General features: G+C 48.8%; 1 protein-coding gene across 1 annotated transcript in view; it reads left to right on the top strand.

The window, feature by feature from the left end:
• KAT6B (lysine acetyltransferase 6B) overlaps positions 1-19,829 on the top strand; it is a 255,301-nt gene that overhangs the window by 102,943 nt on the left and 132,529 nt on the right. The window contains exon 4 of the mRNA XM_029061133.2: positions 14,654-14,762. Coding sequence (XP_028916966.1) covers positions 14,654-14,762 — 109 coding nt within the window. The remainder of the gene's footprint in view (positions 1-14,653; positions 14,763-19,829) is intronic.

Genomic DNA, 19,829 nt, shown 5'->3' with positions numbered 1-19,829 from the left:
CCTCAAGTACCTTCAAGGCTCAGTGCAGCCCTCACATTTTGGGTGTTGGATACGTTGGCTGAACACCAGTTCTCCGTTTGCCCAAACGTGTTTCCTGAGTTTGACTCCGAGCTCGTCGTGGGCTCTGTTTATTATTATATTGTACTCTCCCGGGCGCTTAGTGCAGCGTGGCGCAGTGGAAAGAGCACGGGCTTTGGAGTCAGGGCTCATGAGTTCGAATCCCAGCTCTGCCACTTGTCGGCTGTGTGACTGTGGGCGAGTCACTTCACTTCTCTGCGCCTCGGTGACCTCATCTGTAAAATGGGGATGAAGACTGTGAGCCCCACGTGGGACAACCTGATTCCCCTGTGTCTACCCCAGCGCTTAGAACAGTGCTCGGCACATAGTAAGCGCTTAACAAATACCAACATTATTATTATTATTATTATTATTATTATTATTCTCTGCGCACAGTAAGCTCTCGATAACACATTGGCTGAACACGAATTCTCTGTTTCCCCACACGTGTCTCCTAAGTTTGACTCCGAGCGCGTCGTGGGCTCTGTTTATTATTATATCGTACTCTCCCAAGCGCTTAGTACAGTTCTCTGCGCACGGTAAGCTCTGGAAAACACATTGGCTGAACACGAATTCTCTGTTTGCCCAAATGTGTTTCCTAAGTTTAATAATGTTGGTATTTATTAGGCGCTTACTATGTGCAGAGCACTCTTCTAAGCCCTAGGGTATACAGGGTAATTAGGTTGTCCCACATGAGGCTCACAGTCTTAATCCCCATTTTACAGATGAGGGAACTGAGGCACAGAGAAGTGAGGTGACTTGCCCACAGTCCGGGATTCGAACCCATGACCTCTGACTCCCAATCCCGGGCTCTTTCCACTGAGCCACGCTGCTCCTCGGAGGTTTGTATGGTTTGTATATATTGTACTCTCCCAAGCGCTTAGTACAGTTCTTTGCACACAGTGAGCTCTCGATAACACATTGGCTGAACACGAATTCTCCGTTTGCCCAGACGTGTTTCCGAAGTTTGACTCTGAGCATTATTATATTGTACTCTCCCAAGCGCTTAGTACAGTCCTTGGTACACAGGAAGCTCTCGAAAAATAGTCGAATGAATAAATGAATGAGTTTGGAGACATCGCCACTGAAGCCACGTGGTTTAGTGGATAAAGCACAGGACCTGGCTCTCAATCCCAGCTCCGCCACTTGTCTGCTGGGTGATCTTGGGTGAGTCCCTTCACTTCCGTGCCTCAGTTCCTTCATCTGTAAAATGGGGATTAAGACCGTGAGTCCTACGCGGGACGGGGACTCTTGTCTAACCCAAGTGACTTGTGTCGACCCCACCACTTTGTACAGCGCCTGGCACGCAGGAAATGCTTCACGCGTACCGTGAACTCCGTAAACAAAACATCGAAAAAGGGAGGACTTGGGATTTCCCAGCTTGGGTGTAATCAAACACTTGTCCACAAATTATAAAAGTGGCCGCTATTGCAACGACAACGTTCGTTTCTGAGGTGGCGTGTACGACCGGCTTTTTTTTTTAAAAAAAGGTCGAACGGTGGTGTATTTAACTTTAGGACCTTTCACGTTCACTCCTAATAGCGACCCATTTGAATTACTCATTGCGGATTTACTAAATATACGTTAAGAACGACCGTTTAATTATCTGGAAGCGTGCAGTTAAATAATGTATTGAAGTTGGAAACGATGAAAACATTTTTATAAGAAGGCGCAGGAATCGATACACGTCCAAAGTGATATTTAGATATCTGTAATGCTTAAAGGCAAGCAGGGTGGCTCAGTGGAAAGAGCCCGAGCTTGGGAGTCAGAGGTCGTGGGTTCCAATCCCGGCTCTGCCGCTTGTCAACTGTGTGACTGTGGGCAAGTCACTTCACTTCTCGGTGCCTCAGTTTCCTCATCTGTAAAATGGGGAGGAAGACTGTGAGCCTCACGTGGGACAACCTGATTACCCTGTATCCCCCCCAGCGCTTAGAACAGTGCTCTTCACATAGTAAGCGCTTAATAAATACCAACATTATTATTAATACTATCATTATCTCTCGCGGCACTGCAGTCCGTCGGTTATTCTTCTTTAGTGCACTTTTCTCCGGCCTACGAGCGTGACAACCGTCTTTAGGTTTGACTTTCTAATTTTCATTTTATTCATGTACACTTTGCTGCGAATGTCAGTAGAAGTTCTAAAGGTTGGGATAAATGGTAAAATAAAATCATCTTAGGAAATTTTTTTAAATAGCTAAAAACGTTTTGTCATTTTTTTAACGTTCATTTTTTTTTCTGTCTTACAAATTGCTGTTTTCTTTGGCAAGAGCCATAAGCAAGTCTGTGAAACTATGTAATGTCTGAAAAGTTATATTTGTGATTAATTAGTCTGTCCTAAAGTTGTGTTTTGTGTGTAGAATAACAAGATCATGTTCTGGTTTGGCAGCGGAATTAAAGCACCTCTGCTCAGATCGTATTTCTTTACGGTGCTTTTCCTATTAAGTACCGTGTGCTTTTCTCGGGCTTTTAAAATGTTATTTCAGGGTCAAACCGGTAATGGTTCTGCATCTGAGGTATGTTTCACGTTAACCTGCTTGGGATCTCACCATCGTTTACTATCGATGAAAATCAAGGGATTTTCCTCTTTTTAAACGAAGAGCCAGTTTCAGATCATACTCGAAAATGACTGGGCCGACACAGGAATAGGGGTCCGAACCGGCGCGCAAGCCGAGGGCTCAACGCAGTTGCTCGTTGCTGGAAAGTCAGAACTGAAATGCAAATTGCAATTGAAATTATGATCTTCAGCACTCTGCTCTTGATTATTCAGCGAACGCACACAGATTGCTCTCAGATATCAGTTTCATTCAGTCAGTCGTGTTTATTAAGTGCTTTCTGTGGGCAGAGCACAATACGAAGCGCTTGAGAGAGTACAGTGCAACAAAAAAAGGTGACATCCCCTACCCAGAGCAGGCTCACAGTCTAAAGCGGGGGAGATGGACGTCAATAAAATTAAATAAAATTACAGATCTATATGTAAGGGCTGAGGGGCCGGGGATCGGAGGGGGCAGAGCCAAAGGAGCAAGTCAGGGTGACGCAGAAGGGAAAGGGAGATGAGGAAAAGCGTCTTGACACTTGATAATCATGGAAAGGACTGGGGCCGTGTTTCCGGCTGCTAAAGCGTGAATCTTTTCCCCGATTTTTCCTGATTTCCTCAGCTCACGGCCTTGCTCCTCTGAAAACTTTAGTTCCCGGCTCACTCTATCGGTTATCCCTTTCCATCAGGGCCAGCCTCGGGTATTCGGCCTCCGCGAGGCCGGGGAGAGTACCTCCTGTTCCGTGCGGTGCCATCGCGTTCCTTCGGGTGCTTAACGTCAGGCCCGCGGGATAATGTAATGAGAGAAGCAGCGTGGCTCAGTGGAAAGGGAGTCAGAGGTCATGGGTTCGAATCCCAGCTCGGCCACTTGTCAGCCCTGTGACTGTGGGCAGGTCACTTCACTGCTCTGGGCCTCAGTGACCTCGTCTGTAAAATGGGGATTGACTGTGAACCTCACGTAGGACAACCTGAATCTCCCCCAGCGCTTACAACAGTGCTCTGCACATAGCGCTTAACAAATACCAACATTATCATTATTATTATGTCATTCAAAGGTCTGTCCAAGGCGAGTGGCCCTCTGTGCTGGTATCTGGCGTCCCCCTTCACAACCCCCCTCTTGGCTCTCTCACCCAGGTCGGCCCTGACGTCCGTCGACTAGAATTTCGTGAATATTTTGCTTCAAGGTTCTCTCACCTCTCACCTTTCCCGTCATTCATTCAGTCGTATTTACCGATAAATACGACTGAATGAATGAACGGAGTGCTCACTATTCAATCGTATTTATCGAGCGCTCACTGGCTGCAGAGCACTGTACTAAGCGCTTGGAAAGTACAATTTGGCAACAGAGAGAGACAATCTCTACCTAACAACGAGCTCACAGTCTAGAAGGGGGAGACGGACAACAATACGAAGCAAGTAGACAGGCATCGGTAGCATCTAAAGAGATGAGATACAGCAGTCGGTTGGCTAGGGAATCAGCTGGGGAACTGAGAGGTGGTTTCGATTTCCAACTCTTGCTGTTAAATTTGCTGAACTTCCTTGAAATGATTATTGAAACTATGTGCAGAGCACTGTAGTAAGCGCTTGGGAGAGTCCCGTGCAACAGAAGCAGCGTGGCTCAGCGGAAAGAGCCCGAGCTTGGGAGTCAGAGGGTCATGGGTTCGAATCCCCGCTCCGCCACTTGTCAGCTGGGTGACTGTAGGCAAGTCGCTTCACTTCTCCGGGCCTCAGTTACCTCATCTGTAAAATGGGGATTAAGACTGTGAGCCTTACCTGGGGCAACCTGATTACCCTGTATCTACCCCAGCGCTTAGAACAGTGCTCTCCACATAGAAAGCGCTTAACAAATACCAACATTATGATTATTAACTCCCTCTCTGTCCCCCTCTCCCCTTCCCTTTCTTTCTTCCTCTCCCTTTCTGTCTCCCTCCCCGTCACCCTATCTCCATCTCCGTCTCAATTTCCCCTCTCTGTCTCCCTCTCCCTCCATCTCCCTTCTCTGTCTCATCTTTCTTTATCTCCGTCTGTCTCCCTTCCTCTCTCTTTCTCTCCCTCCTTCACTCTTTCTCTCCCTTCTTTGTTCCCTTCTCCCTCTCTCTCTTTCTCTCTCTATTCCCCGCAACCGGTTCAGCAGTAAGTGCCGCCCTTTCCTCGGCCATATTTCGTGGATCCACCCGGCCCCCGGCCCAGACTTTCCATTCCCAGAAGAGCAGCAGCAGCCCGGGCCCTAACCCTCGCCGTGACCGTGACCCCCCCCCCCCCCCCCAGGCAGGCAGGCAGGCAGGCAGGCAGGCGGCAGGCAGGCACCTGTCTCTTCCCCAGGCTTGTCCGCTTCCAGTTTCTGTGACCTCCACCGCATCCGTCACCCGGCGGATGGAATCCACTTCCTCGAGCGTCGGAGTGATCAAAGCACTTCCCTTCTCAGAACACTAAAATGCTTCTAATTGGTGCTCAGATCCGATTCCCGCCCACTGACTCTACGGGCCCCGCTGCCGTTATCGCTCCTCATATCTCAGGAGGCCCCGCACTAACCCTCCTCCTTCTCGGCCAACCTGCCCACTGCCTTCCACGTTGCTAACTCCCATTCCACCGCCTTTTCCTACTGCATTCCTTTCACCTAGACTCCTCTCCCTCTTCGGTCAGTCGGTCGTATTTATTGCGTGCGTACGGTGTGCAGAACACTGTACTAAGCACTTGGGAGAGTAATAATGTTGGTATCTGTTAAGCGCTTACTATGTGCCGAGCGCTGTTCCAAGCGCTGGGGGAGGTACAGAGTAATCAGGTTGTCCCACGTGAGGCTCACGGTTAATCCCCATTTTAAAGACGAGGTAACTGAGGCACGGAGAAGTTAAGTGACTTGCCCACAGTCACACAGCTGAGTGGCAGAGCTTGGATTCGAACTCATGACCTCTGACTCCCAAGCCCGGGCTCTTTCCACTGAGCCACGCTGCTTCTCATACAGTACAGTACAGTACATCAGAGTCGGTAGACATGTCTTCTGCCCATAAGGAGCTCTGCTCTGTCGGTGTGTGATGATGGTGATGATGGCGGTATTCGTTAAGCGCTTATTCGGTGCCGGGCGCTGTACTCAGCGCTGGGGTGGAGACGAGCAAATTGAGGTGGACCCGGTCCCCCGTCCCATGTGGGGCTTACAGTCTCAATCCCCATTTTGCAGACGAGAAGCAGCGTGGCTCAGCGGAAAGAGCCCGGGCTTGGCAGTCAGAGGTCATGGGTTCGAAGCCCGGCTCTGCCACTTGTCAGCTGGGTGACTGTGGGCAAGTCACTTCACTTCTCTGGGCCTCAGGTACCTCATCGGTAAAATGGGCATTAACTGTGAGCCCCATGTGGGGCAACCTGATTACCCTGTATCTGCCCCAGCACCTAGAGCAGTGCTCGGCACATAGTGAGCTCCTAACAAATGCCAACATCATTATTATTATGAGGTGACTGAGACACAGTGAAGTGACTTGCCCACGGTCACCCAACGGATAAGCGGCGGAGCCGAGATTAGAACCCATGACCTTCTGACTCCCAGGCCCGTGCTCTACCCACCCTGCCGTGCTGCCTGTCCGTTCCCTAGATGGTGAGCTCTCCGAGGGCAAGGATCGTGTCTGCTTACTCTGTTGTACTCTCCCGAGCACTTATTAAGCACCCGATAAATAAATCGATTTGAATACTTCCAAAGTCTGTCGAAAACTCACCCGCTCCACGAAAACTTCCCCAGCTCACTCCAGATGACCTCCATCTTCCTAATCACTCCAGCAATATTAAGCGTAATAATTGTGACGTTTGTTAAGCGTTTACTACGTTACACTTCGGAGCAGATACAAGAGACCGTAAGCCCGGTGTGGGCGGGGAGGGATTGTCTCTGTTGCTGAGTTGTACTTTCCAAGCACGTAGTACAGTGCTCTGCACACGGTAAGCGCTCAATATATACGAGCGAATGAATGAACGATCGAGTCGGATACCGTCCCTGTCCTACGTGGGATTCACGGTCTAGTGGGGAAGGAGAACGAGTAATTCAGCCCCATTTTCACAGTAGGAAACTGAGGCATAGCGAAGTTATGACTCACTCAGAGATCAGAGAGCAGGCAGATGGCTGAGCAGAGGTCCGAATGTAGTGAATATTTATCTTGTCATTATCCTCGTCTGAATGCGTGAGGGTTTCTGTCTCCTAGACTGTAGTCTTTGTGAGGACGTCAGTCAGTCGATTGTATTTATCGAGTGCTTACGGTGTGCGGAACACTATACTGACCACTTGGGAGAGGGGTTGTCCTGGAATGCCCTCTGTTGTCCCGGAACGCCCTCCCTCCTCACCTCCGCCAAACTGCTTCTCTTCCTCTCTTCCAAACCCTACTGAGAGCTCACCTCCTCCAAGAGGCCTTCCCAGACTGAGCTTCCCCTTTTCCCTCTGCTCCCTCTGCTCCCCCTCGACCCCCCCCCCCCACCTCCCCTCAGCTAAGCCCTCTTCTCCCCCCTTTCCCTCTGCTCCTCCCCCTCCCCTCCGCACCGTGCTCGTCCGCTCAATTGAATATATTTTCATTGCCCTATTTATTTTGTCAATGAGATGTACATCCCCTTGTTTCTATTTATTGCTATTGTTTTAATGAGATGTTCATCCCCTCGATTCTCTTCACTGCTATCGTTTTTGTCCGTCCATCTCCCCCGATTAGACCGTGAGCCCGTCAGTGGGCAGGGACTGTCTCTGTCTGTTGCCGATTTGTACATTCCAAGCGCTTAGTACAGTGATCTGCACATAGTAAGCGCTCAATAAATACTAGTGAATGAATGAATGAATGAGAGTATAATACATCAGAATTGATAGACACGTTCCCTCCCCACAGGGCGCTCTGCTTTGCCAGAATGTGTCTGTCCCCTCCCTAGACTGTAAATTCTAGGTGTTAAGTGCTGACTTGTGCTCTGGAGAGCGCAGTTCAGTTGGTAGCCGTGATCCTGCCCACCAGGAGCTTACAGTCTACTTCTGTGGCTCTCTGTGGGTCTGTAAACAAGTGCAGGTAAAAAAATGGGTCTGTAAATACTTGGGTAGGAAGGAGGATCACAATGTTTCGATAGCAAATACTCAGTCGTATTTATTGAGCACTTACTGTGTGCAGAGCACTGTACTAAGCGCTTAATATAAAGGGGGACATTGGTATGTGTCAGTGTGTTTGGATGGGGTTTAGAACCATATTCTTCTCCAAGGACAGCCAGGTTGGGGCTGTTGAGCCACATTTGACTCTACGTGGGTTCTGATCCCGGCTTCACCAGGTGTCTGCTGTGTGACCTTGGGCGAGTTACTTAACTTCTCTGTGCCTCAGTTCCCCCATCTGGAAAATGGGGACTAAGACTCTGAGCCCCATGTGGGATGGGGACTGTGTCCGACCTGATTACCCCTCTGGACTGTGAGTCCGTTGTAGGCAGGGATTGTCTCTCTTTGTTGCCGAATTGTACTTTCCAAGAGCTTAGTACGGTGCTCTGCACACAGTAAGCGCTCAGTAAGTACAATTGAGTGAATGAATGAATGAATGACCTCACATCTACCCCGGTGCTTAGAACAGTGCTTGGCACATAGTAAGCGCTCAACAAATACAACTATTATTATTATTGTCCATATTCTGGGGACTCACAGCCATATGCTTTAGTTATTTTTTAATGCCGATGATGGTATTTGTTAAGCGCTTACTATGTGCCAAGCACTGTTCTAAGCACTGGAGTAGATACAGGGTTATCAGGTTGTCCCACGTGGAGCTCACGGTCTGCATCCCCATTTTACAGATGAGGTAACGGAGGCCCAGAGAAGTGAAGTGACTTGCCCAAAGTCACACAGCTGACAAGTGGCAGAGTCGGGATTAGAACCCGCAACCTCTGACTCCCAAGCCCGGGCCCTTTCCAGTAAGCCACGCTGCTTCTCTGATGGCGGGCTGTCCCTTTGTGCTCTCCCGCCATTTCCCTTCCCCGCCCCGTCCCAGCCCCACCCTAAAAAAACAAATAAATTACGGTATTTGTTAAGCGCTTAGTACGTGCAAAGCACTGTTCTAAGCACTGGGGGATACAAGGTGATCAGGTTGTCTCACGTGGGGCTCTCAGTCTTCATCCCCATTTTACAGATGAGGGAACTGAGGCACAGAGAAGTGAAGGGACTTGCCCAAAGTCCCACAGCTGGCAAGTGGCAGAGCTGGGATTAGAACCCGTGACCTCTGACTCCCAAGCCCGGGCTCTTTCCACTGAGCCGCGCTGCTTCTCTAAGCAATGCTTCCTCGCCATTGGGTTAAAGGAATTGTTTGGGGTCCGCCACTCTCAGCCATATTATATTTTTGGTCTGTAGCCCTTTAGCTACAGCCCTGAAGCAGCGTGGCTCAGCGGAACGAGCCCGGGCTTGGGAGCCAGAGGTCATGGGTTCGAATCCCGGCTCTGCCACTTGGCAGCTGTGGGACTGTGGGCGAGTCACTTCACTTCTCTGTGCCTCAGTTACCCTCATCTGTAAAATGGGGATTGAGACTGTGAGCCTCACGTGGGACAACCTGATTGCGCTGTATCTCCCCCAGCACTTAGAACAGTGCTCTGCACGTAGTAAGCGCTTAACAAATGCTAACCTTATTATTTAGTTCAAGAACCTTAGCCACCCCTCTTGTATTCTAGAGAAGCAGCTTGCTTAAATGGATAGAGCAGGGGCCTGGGAATCAGAAGGACCTGGGTTCTAATCCTGGCCCCGCCACACGTCTACTGTGTGACTTAGGGCGAGTCACTTAACTTCTCTGATCCTCAGTGACCTCATCTGTAAAATGGGGATTAAGAGTGTGAGCCCCATGTGGGACGGGAACTGGGTCCAACCTGCTTGGCTTGCATCTACCCCAGTGCGTGGCAGGTAGTAAGCGCTTGATTACTTCTATTATTTTTATTAATCTTCCAAGTGATAATCAGAGGTATCTATTGAGCCCTTACTGTGTGCGGAGCGCTGTGCTAAACTGAAACAGGTTTTATCTAGTCTGATTGGAGGAAGGTAATCATAGCGATCCTGGGGGCCGTTTTCCCCCCATCATTATGAAAGAATTCATTTCCTCCCAGTGACAATTTTTTATTACTTAGAAACCGTGGGACTAAAGTTAGCCAAAAGAGCCTTGAAAGCTCAGTGATTTCAAGAAGAGGTAAAAGGTTTATAGAGTAGTGTGTGGTAGTGATCCTTAAAATAAGCGGTTGAAGCATCGCGTCAGTATCGTGGGGTTCACCAAAACCTAGCCCGAAATGCCAATATCTGCGGGCTTTCTGTCATATTGAGTCTGGTCTAGTACGTCGGTCCTTCCGGACTTGAACTATTAGCAACCTTTGTCCTTTACTTAACCTTTAGTTAAAAACAAGAGAATGAGCCTGGATATTGGCTGATAATCACGACTTCCTGGCGGCCAGAATATCCATCAGGGAAAGATAGATCGAAGTATAGATTTTGGCTTTATTTGACGGCGTGAACGTGTGATATTTTGTAAATTATTTATCAATGGAAGGATGTCAGAAACGACTTGAGCGTTGTTACAGCCGAAGGAAAGCAGGAATCTTATTAGTGCCCAGGCTGGGTCTTAGCTAAAATTTATCAGGGGAATGCTGTCACTTTAAAATTGGATTGTTCTTATAATTGCTGTTAAGGAACCAAAATGTTCCCAAGGTATTACAACCGAACGGTCGCAAGTGATAACTATGGATCCTCAATTACGCAGCACTGATTATCTGGCATTTTAAAAACTATGGCGAGGATCGGTGACCAATTTGCAGTAGCTTTTCTTTTTCCCCCTCCCTCAGCAGGCGATGCCTCACTGTACCGAGGTGAATGCTTTTCAGTGCTACATTAAAACCGGCCACAGAAGTGCAAATTCAGCTAAAAACAAGAGCGGTGCGAGGGAAGACTTCCCTTTGCAGTTGAAAAATATTCAAGATATATAACAGCATTAGAGAGTTTTCCTTAGGTTTGAAGACGCTGATGCTTAGTGACCGAATCCATGGCCGCGGGTCATCGAGACAATCTCTGGACATTTGGCCCTAAATAATAATAATAGTAGTAATAATGGCATTTGTTAAGCACTTAATATGTGCCAGGCACCGTACTAAGCGCTGGGTAGATAATAATGTTGGTATTTGTTAAGCGCTTACTATGTGCGGAGTACTGTTCTAAGCGCTGGGGTAGATACAGGCTGATCAGGTCATCCCACGTGGGATTTAATCCCCATTTGACAGATGAGGTAACTGAGGCACAGAGAAGTTAAGTGACTTGCCCAAGGTCACACAGCTGACTAGCGGCGAAGCCGGGATTAGAACCCCTGACCTCTGACTCCCAAGCCCGCGCTCTTTCCACTGAGCCACGTAAGCTGGTTGTGGGCAGGGAATGTGTCTGTCGTTATTTGTACTGTTCCAAGCATTTAGTACAGTGCTCTGCGCCCAGAAAGCGCTCAGTTCAATACGATTGAATACGAAAAATAAACAGACCTGTTCCCTGCCCAAAATGAATTTACAGTGTAGAGGAGCCCTTTGCATTTCTTGAAACCCCAGAGTTCCAGGATAGATTGCAATATACTTTTAAAAATGGATGAGTTCTTTAATTCTCCAGTATTTTCTTATTTCAACATGTTGATTCAGTTCTTTTCAGCAGTGCACCCAGCTATTTTTGCGGCAATAAGTGACGCCTGCCATCCTACCCGGAACTCCCTCCCTCCTCACATCTGGCAGACCACTATTCTCCCCATCTTCAAAGCCCTCCTAAAATCACCTCGCCTCCAGGAGGCCTTCCTCAATTAATCTGCCATCTTTCCATTGCCACTTAAACACTTCCACATCCCCTGTGCACCTGAGCAGGGATTAATAATAATAATGTTGGTATTTGTTAAGCGCTTACTCTGTGCAGAGCACTGTTCGGAGGGCTGGGGGAGATACGGGGTCATCGGGTTGTCCCACGTGAAGGACACAGTCTTAATCCCCATTTGACGGATGAGGTAACGGAGGCACAGAGAAGTGAAGTGACTTGCCCACAGTCACACAGCCTACAAGTGGCAGAGCCGGGATTAGAACCCAGGTCCTCTGACTCCGAGGCTTAGTTCAGGGCTGTGCACACAGTAAGCGCTCAGTAAATACGACTGACTGACTGATATTCCCCCTAGACTACACCTCTCCACACTGAGAATATCCTCGTGGCATCACTTCAGACAGAACTCCTGACAGTTAGCGTAAGGTGACTCACGAAACACACTGGTGATTTGGAGTGGCTTCATACACCCCGCCATTTTCAATCAATGATATTAATTTAGTGCTTACTTTGTGCAGAGCACTGTACTAAGCGCTTGGGGGAGTACAATATAACACAACAAACTGTGTAGAGGGAGCCATTCCCCCGATTAGATTGTGAGCCCGTCAATGGGCAGGGATTGTCTCTATCTGTTGCCGAATTGTCCATTCCAAGCGCTTAGTACAGTGCTCTGCACATAGTAAGAGCTCAATAAATACTATCGAATGAAAGAATTTTGCTTTCTATTTCCCTCCGAGCACCTAGATACTCAACCGCCATTTCTCTACATATCTTTAAATCCCGTAAAGGGGCCTGAAAATCTACTTTGCAAGTCTTTTCCTGCACTTAGCGTAGTTATTATCGTCCGTAATTCGCCGCAGTTTTATCGTGCGACTCTTTCCTTACGTGGCAGTCACCAGCCCTCCCTCCGTGCCCACCCCCAACCCGTTCTTTGTCCGTCGGCCCCGGGCGGGGTGGGGAATTACTGTCCTCGTACTTGTCCCAAACATTTAGGTACCCTCGGTAAGTGCTCAAAAAATACTACCGAATGAACGCTGGGAGAAAGAAATAGAGAATACGTGCGGATGGATGCGTCGTTCAAAGTCGTCTCTCTATTGACGGTAGTCAGATGTCGGCAAGTGGGCCGATTTTTCTCGTTGGTTTTACAGATTGGTAACTGACCTGGCTTTTTCTTGGGATTAGGGATAAGGGGACAAGAGCAACCCACCTATCTCTGGAGGAATGCGGTGCTAAGAGGACCCCATTTTCCAAGTTAAAATTTTCAATTCTTGGTTAGCGCTTTCTCCGTCATCCTCTCCCTCAGTGAGGTAGATATTCTCTTCTGCTCATTTTAGCGGGGGATTGAATAAACCACCTTTAAATGTCCCGAAGTTAGACTGAGAACCCCACGTGGGACAGGGAGCGGGCCCGACCTGATTAATTTGTATCTACTCCGGCGTTTAGAGCGGTGCTTGGCACATAATGAGCGCTTAACAGACACCGTTATTATAATCACAATCTATCGTTATCTTGATGCTGTCTCATTATCCAGCAGGCAGTTGCCAACTCTCTGTAAATTTATGGGTCGTCTGGAAAAAATGAGCTAAAGTTGGTCTTGTCAGGAGAGCCCATAATGATATTTCTGTAACCGTAAATACAATGGTAGTGGAAGGCTTCAGTGTGCCGTCCTTCCCGGTCGTTCTGACAACAACTCTGACAGGTAGCGTGGCCAAGTGGAAAGAACCCAGGCTTGGGCGTCAGAAGGACCTGGGTTCTAATCCCGGCTCTGCCGTCGGTCCGCTGCCTGACCTTGGACAAGCTGTTTGGCTTCTCTCTGCCTCAGTTCCCTCATCTGCCAAAGAGGGATTCGATTCCTGTTAATAATAATGTTGGTATTTGGTATTTGTTAAGCGCTTACTATGTGCAGAGCACTGTTCTAAGCGCTGGGGTAGACACAGGGGAATCAGGTTGTCCCACGTAGGGCTCACAGTCTTAATCCCCATTTTACAGATGAGGGAACTGAGGCACAGAGAAGTTAAGTGACTCGCCCACAGTCACACAGCCGACAAGTGGCAGAGCCGGGATTCGAACTCATGAGCCCTGACTCCAAAGCCCGTGCTCTTTCCACTGCTGCCACGCTGCTGTTCTCCCTCTTATTTAGTCTGTGAGCCCCACGTGGGGCCTGATGATCTTGTATCTATCCCAGCGCTTAGCACAGCGCTTGAACATAGTAAGTGCTTAACCCAAACCGCAATTATTATTTTCATTATTGTTATTATTGTTTTCATTATTACAGCTGGGTGAATTTATGGGAGGTTGGCAACCTTGCCAGACGATACTGTGGTTGAAGAGTCTAAGAACATTGAGATGTCAGGGAATTTTGAATATTTAATAATAATAATGTTGGTATTTGTTGAGCGCTTACTATGTGCAGAGCACTGTTCTAAGCGCCGGGTAATCAGGTTGTCCCACATGAGCCTCACAGTTAATCCCCATTTTACAGATGAGGTAACTGAGGCACAGAGAAGTGAAGTGACTTGCCCACAGTCCCGCAGCTGACAAGTGGCAGAGCCGGGATTCGAACCCATGACCTCTGACTCCCAAGCCCGGGCTCTTTCCACTGAATAATTAGTCTGTGAGCCCCACGTGGGACCTGATGATCTTGTATCTATCCCAAGCGCTTAGTACAGCGCTTGAACATAATAAGTGCTTAACCCAAACCGCAATTATTATTTTCGTTATTGTTATTATTGTTTTTTATTATTACAGCTGGGTGAGTTTATGGGAGGTTGGCCACCCTGCCAGAGGATACTGTGGTTGAAGAGTCTAAGGACACTGAGATGTCAGGGAATTTTGAATAATTCTGTCCGAATGTATAAACTGTGTTTTATCTGACAAGTGATATCTTCGATTTCTTAAAAGAAGTCAACTCTATACCATCCTGTGGGCTCTTCTTAAAGGCGTTGAATAAAAACGTGAGGTGATGCCTTGTGCAGAACCTTATTTAAAATAATTCTAAAGCATCCTGTGGGCTTCCTAACTCGTTGAATAAAAACGTTAGGTGATACTTTGCGCAGAACTTAATTTAAAATAATCGTAGGGGTCTAGTCTTTTACAATTAGCAAGTTAGTGGGTTTTCTGCTTTGCAATTCGCTGTCTGAGGGCTGCTTAGCGAGCGAGTTGAGTTCCTTTCTAAAGGAAGGCTTGGGAAGAATTTACATTTGTGTTGCTTTTTACAATTTGCAGTGAAAAATTTCTAAATGAGAAAACTAACCAGTTGGGGTTTAATTTTATTCTAGCCTCGAGCTGATCCCATTCCAATATGTAGCTTCTGTTTGGGGACTAAAGAATCAAATCGTGAGAAAAAACCAGAAGAACTCCTTTCTTGTGCAGACTGTGGCAGTAGTGGTAAGTTAACACGCTTGTGAGCTTGAGTGATACCGTCGATTGAACTTTGTGGTGGCTGCACTTCCGAATCCCATCAAGGCCTCTCATTATTCCCACTGTTTAGTGCTCAAGATTCCGATTTGGAGCGCTAAAATGGAAAGGGACAAAAAAAAAGAGTGGAGAGACAGGAGGGGGCACGATCAAATCGAAGTCCCTCCTTGCCCTCTAACCCGCAGAGTAATCATAATCATGTTGGTATTTGTTAAGCGCTGCCTATGTGCAGAGCACTGTTCTAAGCGCTGGGGGAGGTCATCAGGTTGTCCCACGTGAGGCTCACAGTCTTCATCCCCGTTTGACAGATGAGGGAACTGAGGCCCAGAGAAGTGAAGTGACCTGCCCACAGTCAGCTGACCAGTGGCAGAGCCGGGAGTCGAACCCATGACCTCTGACTCCCAAGCCCGGGCTCTTTCCACTGAGCCACGCTGCTTCTCTGCCGTGTCCTAGCACTCATCCGGATCATGAAGTTAAGCTGGAAGCTCCTGGAGGGCAGGGATCGTGTAGTTCACGCCCCCGAGCGCTTAGTACAGTGTTCCGCAATAGTAAGCACCAGTAAACACCATTTATCGATTGAGTGATGATCGACGCGTAGATGCATGTTACGTTTTTACTGGTAAATGAATGAAGAATGTTTGCCACTTCGCTGTTACCCCTGTTTCGGAATGTTTCTATCTGCCCTTTTCCCCTAACGCCTCCTGAGTGCCCTTTCTGCTTGAAGTGAATGGAAAGTTTTGCTTTCTTTTTCTTGACGATCGGCAAAATCGCCCGCACCCTTAGGAGACCGAAGGCCTTGGCTAAAGAAAGCCGAAGAAAAGTCCACACGACACTCTCATTTTATGATTTAGGGTATTGACCCCTGCTCTCCAAAGGTACCAGAAAGCGCAGCTCCCGTCAACAGGAACGCGAGCAACTCGATGTGTGGAGGAGAGGAGCAGTGTGGCCTAGCGGGTAGAGCATGGGCCTGGGAGTCAGAAGGACCTGGGCTTCCATCCCAGCTCCACCACTTGTCTGCTGTGTGACTTGGGGCTTACTCTGTGCCAAGCACTGTTCTAAGCACCGGGGTAGGTACGAGTTAATCATGGGGCTCACACTCTTAATCCCCGTCTTTATAGAATGTGGTCACGGAGGCCCAGAGAAGTGAAGCGACCTGCCCGACATCACACAGCAGACATAATGATGATAATAATAATAATGCTGGTATTTGTTAAGCGCCTACTACGTGGCGAGCACTTTTCTAAGCGCTGGGGTGGGTACACGGTGATCAGGTTGTCCCACGTGAGGCGCACAGTCTTGATCCCCATTTTACAGATGAGGGAACTGAGGCCCAGAGAGTTAAGTGACTTGCCCACAGTCACACAGCTGACAAGTGGCGGAGCTGGGATTAGAACCCATGACCTCTGACTCTCGAGCCCGGGTTCTTACTGCTGAGCCACGCTGCTTCTCACTTAACTTCTCTGTGTCTCAGTTCCCTCATTTGTAAAATGGATTAGGACTGTAAGCCCCATGTGGGAAATGGACCGTGACCAACCCGATTGTCTTGTCTCTACTCCAGTTTAGTACAGTGTTTGACACACAGTAGGTTCTTTTCTTTATTGAGGAAGCAACATAAAGGCAACATTAGATTCCCATAACCCCATAATACCTATAATCCAGAGATATGTTCAACACTTTACTGACGTATCCCAGGATTTGTAAGCTCTGTTCTCAACAGAGAAGCAGCGTGGCTCAGTGGAAAGAGCCCGGGCTTGGGAGTCAGAGGTCATGGGTTCAAATCCCGGCTCTGCCACTTGTCAGCTGTGTGACGTGGGCAAGTCACTTCACTCCTCTAGGCCTCAGTTCCCTCATCTGGAAAATGGAGATGAAGACTGTGAGCCTCACGTGGGACCTGATTACCCTGTATCTACCCCAGCGCTTGGAAGAGTGCTCTGCACATAGCGCTTAACAGATACCAATATTATTATTATTATTATTACTATTAGAAGCAGGGTGGCCTGGTGAAAAGAGCACAGGCCTGGGAGTCAGAGGACCTGGGTTCCAATTCCGGCTCTGCTACTCATCTCCCGTGTGACCCTGGGCAAGTCAGTTTACTTCTCGGTTCCTCAGTTCCCTCATCTGTAAAACGGGGATCAAGACCGTGAGGCCCATGTGAGAGACAGACTGTCCGACCTGATTAGCCTATATCTACCCCTGCACTAAGTACGGTGCTTAGCACATAGTAAGCACCTAACAAACACCATTTAAAAAAAAATCAAAAAACAAAAACCAGAAAACATTGCATCCAGTCGGTGCAGGTAAGTCAATTCTCATCCTGTCCATCCCTCTTCTGAGTTACTTTACGGTTTCCTTCACGTTCTGTGGGTTGAATTGTGCTGCTAAGTAATTTTTTAGCCATTACGACAACTCCCTCCACCACTCTTCTCCCCCACCCCGCTTTTTATTTCCCAGTCCGGTTGTGGGATGGAGGCGATGACAGGTTGGGGTGAGGTGGGGAAGGAGTGGGAAGCGGTGGCTTCATCCCTGCCATGTCGCCCCGATCTGATTAGTCCAGTTCTACGCGCTTGGGCCAGTGCTGTGCACAGAGTAAGCTCTCAAACGAATGAATGAAAGCCCGTGCCTTTGTCTCCGCGGCTCAGGTCAAGGTGGGGAAATGGGCTGCCAGCCACCGAATGCCTTACCAGGGGAAGAGATGGCGACAGCTGTCGCGATGGCCACCCGAGGGCTAGGAAACCATCGCAAAGCGTAGCTCGACGCCTAAGGACCTCCAAAAATTCCCCGCGATAAAGGAGGTTGGGATAATCCTTGGGAAACAGCGTGGCGTAGTGGATAGAGCACAGGCCTGAGAGTCAGAAGGTCACGGGGTCTAACCCTGGCTCTGCCACTCGTCTGCCGTGCGTCCTTGGGCCGGTCACTTCACTTCTCTGGACCTCAGTTTCCTCATCTGTAAAATGGAGATTGAGACTGTCCATGAGGGACAAGGAATGCGTCCAGCCCGATCTGTTTGCACCCGCCCCGGCGCTTAGTACGGTGCCTGGCACGTAGCGCTTCACAAATACCGCCGCTATTATCGTTATTATAAACGAGGAAAAGCAGGATGGGCGTGGGATGGGATGGGCTTGAAAGGTGCCCGGGAAGAGGGAAGGGCAGGGCGGGGGGAGCGGAGAGCTCCCCGAGGAGGGACGTAGAAGGTTCTTGCCGAAGGGGCCGGACCGAGGCTCTGGGACCAGGGAGAGAAACGGAGGAATAACGGGAAGTTCCCAGTTGACTCCTGCCCTCCCGGAGTTCCGGGCGGCGAGGGGCCCAGCACTCTGGGAGGACACGGGCAGTACAGCCCCGGCGAGCTCGTCGAGGGCAGGGAATGTGTCTGCTGATTGTATTGCGCTCTCCCGAGCGCTCAACATAGTGCTCCACACCCAATAAGCGCTCCTATCAATACGATGGAATGAAGGAATGAGCAGTGCTTTCTGAGTCGCGGGCTTGGCCGGCCAGCCCAGGGAAAGTCACTGAGCAGTTGAGGAACCGCATCATCTTCGGGTTAGGGTATGCGATTCCTTTTTCCTTGGTTGTAGGTTTTATGTTTTAATCAGTCGATCGGTGGTATTTATTGAGCGCTTGTCGACCGTCTGTGGAGCCTACGTTCATTCAGTCGTATTTATTCATTCATTCAATAGTATTTATTGAGCGCTTACTATGTGCAGAGCACTGTACTAAGCGCTCGGAATGTACAAATCGGTAACAGATAGAGACAGTCCCTGCCCTCTGATGGGTTTACTGTGCGCTTACTGTGTACTGAGCACTTGGGAGGGTACAATAAAGCGTCAAACAGAGCCCACAACGAGCTCCCGGTCTAGAGGGGGAGACAGACGTTAATACAGATAAATGGATAGGTAAATAAATAAATTACAGATCTACGTAGATATATACCTATGTGCCGTGGGGATGGGAGGTAGGATGAATGAAGGAGCAAGTCAGAGCGGCGCAGAAGGGAGTGGGAGGAGAGGAAGGCATAGTCGGGGAAGGCTTCTTGGAGGAGATGTGCCTTCAATAAGGCTTTGAAGTGGGGGAGAGCAATTATCTGTCCGATACGAGGAGGGAGGGCGATCTGGGCCAGAAGTAGGAGGTGGGCGAGAGGTCAGCGATGAGATAGGTGAGATGGAGGTACAGTGAGAAGGTTAGCACTAGAGGAGCAAAGTGTGCAGGCTGGGTTGGAGAGAGAGAGAGAGAGGAGAGGTGAGGTAGGAGGGGGCAAGGTGACGGACTGCTTTAAAGCCAATGGTGAGGAGTTTTTGTTTGATGATAATAATAATGGTGGTATTTGTTAAGTGCTTACTATGCGCAAAGCAGTGTTCTAAGCGCTGGGGAGATACAAGGCGATCAGGTTGTCCCACGTGGGGCTCACAGGTTAGTCCCCATTTTACAGATGAAGTAACTGCGGCCAGAGAAGTGAAGTGACTTGCCCACAGTCACACAGCTGGCAAGCGGCGGAGCCGGGATTAGAACCCCTGACCTCTGAGTCCCAAGCCCGGGCTCTTTCCACTGAGCCACGCTGCTTCTCTAATTGTTAAGCGCCTACTATGTGCAGAGCACTGTTCTAAGCGCTGGGGTAGATACAGGGTAATCCTGTTGTCCCCTGTGAGGTTCACAGTCTTAATCCCCATTTGACAGGTGAGGTAACAGAGGGACAGAGAAGTGAAGTGACTTGCCCACAGTCACACTGCTGACAAGTGGCAGAGGCGGGATTCGCACCTCTGACCTCTGACTCCCAAGCCCGGGCTCTTTCCACTGAACCACGCTGAAGCGCTTGGGAAAATACAGTACAGCAGAGCCGGTAGACCCATTCCCTGTCCACAGGAGCTAGAGGGAACTTAAAGTCCAGAAGGACTAATATTTTTTTAGGTGGGTTTCTCTTTAGGGTTTATGAAGGAAAAATTAATGTTGATATGGTGCTTTGAATGACTTTTTAACAAAGATGAAGCAGTACTTCAGCGATCCATCACAGTATAGGGCACCTAAAGGATTTCCTGTTATTTTTCC

Source organism: Ornithorhynchus anatinus, chromosome 3 (genome assembly GCF_004115215.2).
Source record: "Ornithorhynchus anatinus isolate Pmale09 chromosome 3, mOrnAna1.pri.v4, whole genome shotgun sequence".
Lineage (NCBI taxonomy): Eukaryota > Metazoa > Chordata > Mammalia > Monotremata > Ornithorhynchidae > Ornithorhynchus > Ornithorhynchus anatinus.
The sequence above is the reverse complement of the archived record's forward strand: the minus strand, read 5'-3'. Positions and strand labels throughout refer to the sequence as shown.